This window comes from Mus pahari, chromosome 6 (assembly GCF_900095145.1).
Source record: "Mus pahari chromosome 6, PAHARI_EIJ_v1.1, whole genome shotgun sequence".
Classification (NCBI taxonomy): Eukaryota; Metazoa; Chordata; class Mammalia; order Rodentia; family Muridae; genus Mus; species Mus pahari.
The window spans coordinates 95,704,831-95,712,970 of NC_034595.1; the positions used below are offsets into that span (position 1 = coordinate 95,704,831).

The window sequence follows — 8,140 nt, forward strand, 5'->3', positions numbered from 1 at the left end:
GAAAATGTGATATTTTGTTTCTACACAATTTTCACATATGACCATGTACACTGAATTTAATGTTTATTTTGAACTTAGCATCCTTCATTTTTGATTAGTGGCCTTTGTATAAATTTAAATATCATAATAAAAGAACTACAATAAAGTCTCAGACATGTTTCCTCACTTTTATGTTTATGTAACCTAAATGGCAGTAGCAGATGATATTGTAAGATATAACATTAGAAGTGCATATGCTGAGTTTTCTTTACTGTAAAGCCATCAGTACTTTGCTTCCACTTCATCCTGCTCTCTTAGACTATGCACAATGTAAAGATCTTCCCCCACAGCAAAATAAAGCCCAACCAACTCCACTGCACAGGACATTTTTATTTCATTACGCAAAGACCAGAGTGACTATCATATGCTCTTTATGTAACTGACAACAGTGTTTACTACTTTTATGGAGCAGGGGAAAAATAGAAACTTTCTATCAAACAGAAGTAGGCATCCATGAAAGCCGTCCATCACATGGTGCCAGGTCACAGGAACTCCCTGGTCTTCCAAGCGCTTCTTGTAAAGCAAGGTATCATCACGAAGTACGTCATACTCACAGCTCACTAGCAATGCCTCAGGAAGCTGAGCAATGGTCTTATCATCTGCGATGATAGGTGAAATCTCTGGATTAAAAATGTGTTTTGTTTCTAGATAGGCAGCCTCATTAAAATGTCCAAGAAACTCAGGTTGTGTGTCTAGGCTCCAGAGGCTTCTGGGAATATTGTCAGAGCTGAGCCATTTCCTGTACTTCTTCCACTTGTCCAGAGGTATGACAGCACCTGTAAGCATGGAATCTCTCCAAGAAAGATCAATGGCCAGGTAGTTACACACGAATATAATCAACAAGTCTTTGGTAAGAAATGGGATATTTTTATTCTGTCGTAGAGATGGTAAAAGGAAATTAATGCCCTGCAAGATTGGATTAATCAAGACTTGAGCCCGGATCTGGGGGAGACTAGGGGTACTGACCAAGGTCTGGGAGATAGAGGCTACAACCCAACCTCCAAAACTATCTCCGCAGACCACCACCCGAGATGAATCCACTCCATAGGTTTCCAGGGCCTTCAGAAACAAGATGGTGGCACTCAGGCAATCATTAAGAGCGGCAGGGTGATGATGTTTAGGAAGCTTGCGGTACCTAAGGAAGAAAGAGCAAACACAGCATGCCTGTTTACACTGGAGGTTATTTCATTCATCATCCTCTCCTCTCAAAGGATTCTGATTCAGTCCTCAGAATGACCCTAATAAGTAAACAGGCAGCCCTCACTTTTGCCCCATGGACTTGAACATAGAGTTGGGGAAGCCTGCATTCTACATCGCAACCCACATTGTGCTTCTTATTGATGAGCTTAACACACATGGGATAAGGCAAGTTTAAACTCCTTGCCTTTAGAAACCAATCAGCCATTAAAACCAAGAAAAGTCATTTGGAACTACAGCTGCTTTTACTAATACAAAACTGAGGGATGCTTCTCCCAATGTATTGAGCACACGTTGATCACTGTTAAACCACAGCTAAACCCCTCAAATTGATATTGATGTTAACATTAAAACCTTTTCATAAGTATTCCTTCTAGTGTTTATCTTCCTGTAATTAAGTTTAAAAAATGGGGTAATCCGGGAAATTGTACTTCCTAACAGACCTATGGAGGGACTCTTTTGGACTGGTACAAAAGGGACAATATAGCAATTCTCATGAATATAAATTTTTATTTGCATGAAGGTCTACTAAGACTTGAAGACACCTTTATTAAAACTAAATACAGCTATTGAATGAGAAATATGACATGTGCTTATGTATTTAAACACTCTTTCTTAGTAAATGATGCTGTTTGGGAAGGAACCTTTAAGAGAAGGAGCCTTGCTAGAGGAGGTATGTCAATGGGGGCAGGCTTTAAGTATCTATAACCTTACCCTGATTCTTGTTTCTGTTCTCTCTGCTTTTCATGTGCAGTTGAATTGATGTGTTCTCCCAGCTTCTGGCTACCATGTCTCCTCCCCTTCCCCTATATACTCTGACCCTAAGGAATCATAAACCAAAATAAACCCTGTCTTCATGTAGGGTTGTTGCTGTGAAAATCACAACCACATGTTTTTTTGAAGGGGGACTAAAAGTGTGGACTTTAAAAGTCATTGTATGAATGACTGGCCTAATTTGAGGCCTAAGCCTTAAGAGAGAGCCCATGCCTGACACTGCTTGGAGGGCCAGGCAATAGAGGCTGGGTATTGCAGGGACCTAGGATAGAATCAGATATGAACAACTCTCCCAAACGTCAACGAGATGATTCCTAATACTATTCTGTGATACTCGTAGGTCAGTGCCTAGCCCAATCATCTTCACTGAGGCTTCGTCCAGCACTCAATGGGAACACATACAGAGATCTACAGAGAAACATTAGTTGGAGCTTAGGGAACACTGTCGAAGAAGGGGGTGATGATTGTGGGAGTCAGAGGGGTTGAGGACACCTGGAAAAGAGAGCACAGCTCACAGAATCAGCTAAGCAGGGCTCATAGGGTCTCACAGAGAGTGAAATGGCAATCATGGGGGCTGCATGGGTCTGTACTAGGTCCTCTGTATATATGTTGTGGTTGTTAAGCTTAGTATTTTGTGGAACTTCTAACAGTAGGGGAATGGATGTCTCTGACTCTTTTTTGCGGGGAGGGCATTTCGAGACAGGGTTTCTCTGTGTAGCCTTGGCTGTCCTGGAACTCACTCTATAGACCAGGCTGGCCTCTAACTCAGAAATTCGCCTGCCTCTGCCTCCCAAGTGCTGGGATTAAAGGGGTATGCCACCACGCCCAGCTGTCTCTGGCTCTTTGCCTACTCATAAGACCTTTTTCCTCCTACTGGGTTGCCTGGTCGTGAGGGTTTATGTTTAGTCTTACTGCATCTTGTTATGCCATATCACTGGGAGTCTTGCTCATTTCTGAAGGGAATGAGAAGAAGAGTAGATATGGGGGAGAAGGGAGATGGGAAGGGGAACTTGGAAAATAGGAGGGAGGTGAGGTGGCAGTCCGAATTTATTGTATGAAAGAAGAATGAAGAAATAAGAAAAAAGTCATTGTGTATTAATAGCAGAGCTGACAGATTGTTTCAGTAGAAGGTGGAAAGGCAGCAGTGCTGAAGATAACACAAAGTGTAGAGGCCAGACTCAAGAGGATTCAGAGGAGAATAAAGATTGTAACCTGGATATAGGCTACTCATGTAATAGTTTAACAAAGACTCTAGTTATTTTCTACTCATGTTCTGAGAATTTACATGAGCTTAAATTTTAAAGTAATAGATAAATTTCATAGGAGGAAATTTCAATACAGTAAAGCATTGACTCTGTAGCATGTCTGTTATTGCTGGTTACTCTCATGATTTTCATTGAAAAAGAGCAAGTGAGGCCTGAAAAAAATACAAAATGTACAGCTTGGAAAGAAAGGAAGAACGGAAAAAGTTAATGAGCCGCAAATGGTGCTGTAATTGTTTATTAATATGGTACCATTAAGGAGTAGTCTCTTTCTCTATTCTCAGACAATGATAAAGGTACTAGCAGGGGAGGATGACCTTACACAGCTAAGCTTCCAACTTGTTAAAGAGAGCCTGAGGGGTTCTCTCCTCTACAAAGCAACTGCACATTAAAACAAAACAAAACAAAACAAAATACTTCTAATGTGATTTTTAAGAGGATGAGTGTTAGCCAGGTCCAGTGAACAGACTTTTGGTTTTAATTAATTTAACTTCACAAAGAAATATTAACCTACAGTAAGTTTTTTTTTTTTTAACCAAGGTTTTACACTAGCTTCCTCAAATCATCTCATTTTCTTAAGGCTCATTTATTGTATTACAAAGTGATTCTCTAGATTCGCACAGTGCATTCTGATCTCAAAACCATACTGCCCCAGCTCACAAATGTACCCAAGGCAATGGGCATCTTGCCAGGCTTCTTTTGGTTTGAACTTAGTGGGTTCACATATTTGGGACTAGGTACAAGAGAATCACCATCTCTGGGTTCCTTTTGGTGATCTCTAATCAAAAAATAATCAATTGGCCCAGGGCTCTCAGGCCACTCACCCCACTGAAAGCAACACTGAGTCTGTCTCCCGGACCAGGAAACTGCACAGATTATGGTAAAGGTCTGTAAGAGAAGGCCAATTGTTAAATAGATGTGGTGAGAACACAGAACTCCCCACCACACTCCTGTGGACATCATCTACTATAGTGAACATGTGTGAAATCCCCTCTCTAAAGTTCAGAGTTCAAGTGCTTCGGTATATCAAGGTCAGGGAAAGGTAACAGTGTGCAAATGAGCAAGAGCATTAAGATGCACAGGAGAGGCTAAAATGTAGCTGTGATGGCGCTCCGAAGTGTGTTTTTAAGGATCTTTCTCTTGAGAAGATGAGACTAAATGCAAAGATTAAAAAATAGAGCCAGTCTACCAGTTTGAGGGAGCAAAGGTGGAAGGGGAGGAGGGAAAGAATGAATGGGTTTCCACTACAGCGATCCAGTGGAACTAAGAGAAGCATGTGAGTATGTGGCCATTGTAAAAAGACAGGAATAATCAGTGATGTGAGTGGGAAAAAAAGGGAGTCATACTCGGTGCCAGGATAGTCTCACTCAGACATTGATGTCACAGCCTGGAGATAGACAAATATAGGAAATATTTGCTTGGAGGCTACAACCACTCTGGCTGAAGGGAGCTCTAATCTTTCCATCTATTTTCTTTAACAAAAGCACCTACTTCTACTTGTTTGATTTCACCACAAGGGGTTCTCATGAAAGTGTATGCAACATTCCATCTGTCAGTGGGACTGTCCTCTCATCATCCCATGTGGAAGCTACTCACCCAGGCTACCAAAAGTGGCAGCCCCTCCATGGTAGAAGATGATGCCCCTCCGGAGGTTGGAGGACACTGCCTTGGGCTGGAATAGTCTCACAGGGACTGTCCCAAAATGCATGTTTATCACCACTAAGGTAGGGTCCTTCTTTATGGGCACTGAATCATGAATAAACGTAATGAAGCTGGGCAGAGAGCAGATTCTCAGTTTCTGTAATATATTACCCTGTTGGAGGGGAAGGAAGGAAAATAAGAAAGTGAATGTAGCAATTATAAGACAAGATGGTAGATGCTGCAGCCACTTAGCATTGTTCAGGTGCATTTACCATTTCACACATGCCTCCTGCATGTGCACTGATCTCATGGGCATACAACTAGCTTTGTACTCTTTTATATAAGGAAGGCAGTTCACACTTTTCTTCTCAAAAGGCCCCCAATGAAGGATGATGTTGCTGTGACTTGAGTGTTTCTTTTCCTTTAAACTTGTGTTGAAATTGGCATTGTGAGTGTTAAGAGATGGATTGTTTTGAATGGTGGTGACATGCTATCCCCATGTATGGTTTAAATCTACAATGGAGAGAGTGAAATCATTAATTCTAGCATAGGCTCCCGGTGAGTCAGTTCAGCTGGAATGTTTTGTCCTTTGAACATAGGCATACTTGCCTTTCCACTGAGGGATGACCCAAAGACGGCTCATTGCTGACACCTTGTTCTTGAGTTTTCCAAATGAATCCAATGAGACAAACTAACTTCTATTGTCTGCAAATCACCTTCTCTGTGGTACTCTTAGAGCAGCAGAAAAAAACAACTAACTGAAGGACAAGCCAGCTTAAGGTTGAGTAGCAAAAAGTCATTAAGTAAGATGAAGCTGAGTGTCCCAGTCAATAGCTATAACCTTGGTGTCCCAGTTAGCTGTCAACGGACACATTCTAGAGTTGCCTGAAAACAGAGCTTCAGTTGATAGCCTACCAAGATCATATTGGCCTGAAGAGTTGACTGGGTGGTGGTGGTGGTTGTATCTTAATTGTTAATTGATGTAGGATGGTTCAACCCACTATAGGCATCACCATTCCCTGGTAGGTGGTCCTAGACTATATTAGAAAGCTTGATAAAACTTGAGTCTTTGATCGAGCCAGCAAGCAGTGTTCCTCCATGATTTCTCCTTCAAAACCCTGTTTCAATTCTTTCCCTGAATTCAATGATCAACTGTGACCTGGAGCTGTAGCCTGAAGTGAATCCTTTCCTCTCCTACATTGTTTTTGAACAGAGTGTCTCATCGCAGCAACAGAAAGGAAACTAGAACGTTGTGTTTTGTGGTAGGTAGTCTGAGATGATAAGGACAGTTTTCCGTCACTGTCAACACTCATCATAACCCACAGTTTTTGGTTATGGAGGATGCTTACCCTGTGTAAGCATGATTGATTAGGGATACGTTATGGGATCCAAAGAAGGGACGAGAGGCTTGTACACATTTCACAAATGAGGTTTTTTTTTTCTGCTTTCAGTTATTTATTTGGGGGTGCAATGCAAATGTGACTGTGTCTCAGCACATGGAGGCTGTCAGAGGGTAGTTTAGGTTAGGGGATTTCCTTCTACCACATGGGTCCCAGGGATTAAACTTCATTCATTGGGTGTTCTTTGTTTTTTCTCTTTCTTTCTTTCTTTCTTTCTTTCTTTCTTTCTTTCTTTCTTTCTTTCTTTCTTTCTTTCTTTCTTTTTTTTAACCAAGAGCTTTTACTCAATGAGCCAATTCACTCACAATCTAATGTGATTTTAAGCTAATATGTTCACTCTGATAAATTTTTGCTAATATGCACTGTAGCTATATTTCGGGAAACATTATAGAATATCACAGTGTATGTGCTCAACATATCACAGGCACTGGACTGTGTCCTCCGTGGACTTCACAGTTACAGTATTTCTTTGTCATGAGTAAAACAGCATGGTAGGCTAGCAGCAACAGAAGTTATAGCAGCTGGTACTTACCAGGAATGTACACTGTACCAGTAGTTCAACTAGTAACTTGCTTGACCCTTCTAAGTCAAGCACAAGCATTTTCTCTGTGAGACACTACGAAACTGAGGCATAACAATGTCAAAGTGTCTTGTTCAGAGTTGTTCAATAAGATGCAACTGATGAACTGGAAGGAGTCTGGGGTTGAAATCAAACAGGTATGATTTCAAGGTTCAGACCCACCATAAGGTAACTGGAAGACAATGAGAATTATCTCTGAGTTCCAATCCCTCTTGTTTGCAAATGAGAAGCCAATGTTCATGAAAATGACAGAAGGAGGAGGTGGGGAATTCAGAAGACCTTGCAGAAGGTCTTACTGGTAAGTCTGAGAGGACCAGCTTTAGATCTTTGATTGAGCTTGTTTGAGTCCAGAGTCCAGTGGGATGTCCCAACATATTTCACTCATGGACAGACTTCCCAATAAGAAACTCGATTATTTTCCTGCTGAAATTGGAAAGCCATGAGTCATCCTACAAGACAGAGATTACCTAGTGCCTATCCAGAACCCTATGATCCATGATGATTCCATCAGAACCATCAGCAGCTCACCTCTGGATGCCTTGATATCAATTTGCTTCTCCTTGGTCCAGGCTGGTTCCATCTCAATATATTTTCCCATACCCTGTGGCTTAGCTTACCTTCTATCTTTCCCTGAGAGACTTATCCAAGACTTATTCAACTGACATAAATACCCAACTTTGGAAATGATATTCTTGAAAAAAAGCAACCATGCTTCTCTTCCTTGTATGGATACCTGCACCCTCCTCTAATGTCTCCACTATACTACCAGACGTTCATAACCTAAAGCTGCATTACAAGTATACGAGCATCTGCACATATTCCTTCCAGAAAAGCAAAACACTCTCGTGAGAATGATCATATCCCAGGACACACTAAGTCTCCACTCCAGAATAATAAACCCTTGTTCAGGAATTTTAAAGCATCACATTACAACTCCCTAAGCCTCACATCCTACAGAGCTATGGCATATGTTGTAAATGTATATTGCTTTGTATGGGCATCTTCTATGGCTTGGTACTAGGGCATAAATGGAGTACAAGGTCAGATAATAACTACGGTAGATATTAGTATGACCATGTCATTATTACATTGTAAATATATATCTCAGGATTGCTTGTGGTTTAAAACTCAGATACTGAAACACTATTAGAAAATGGTTGTTTTAAAAATTGTATGGTCTTTAGAATGAATTGTGATTCTTTAATCTCTCTCTCTCTCTCTCTCTCTCTCTCTCTCTCTCTCTCTCT

The 8,140-nt window shown here is 41.1% G+C and overlaps 1 protein-coding gene across 1 annotated transcript in view; it reads right to left on the minus strand.

Moving 5' to 3' along the window:
* Positions 1 to 399: 399 nt before the first annotated feature.
* The window catches only part of LOC110323759 (arylacetamide deacetylase-like 4), an 11,055-nt gene continuing 3,314 nt past the window's right edge, over positions 400 to 8,140 (minus strand). The window contains exons 2-4 of the mRNA XM_021201120.1: positions 4,869 to 5,085; positions 4,097 to 4,160; positions 400 to 1,174 (exon numbers count right to left, since the gene is read on the minus strand). Of these exons, the coding sequence (XP_021056779.1) occupies positions 400 to 1,174; positions 4,097 to 4,160; positions 4,869 to 5,085 (1,056 nt within the window). The remainder of the gene's footprint in view (positions 1,175 to 4,096; positions 4,161 to 4,868; positions 5,086 to 8,140) is intronic.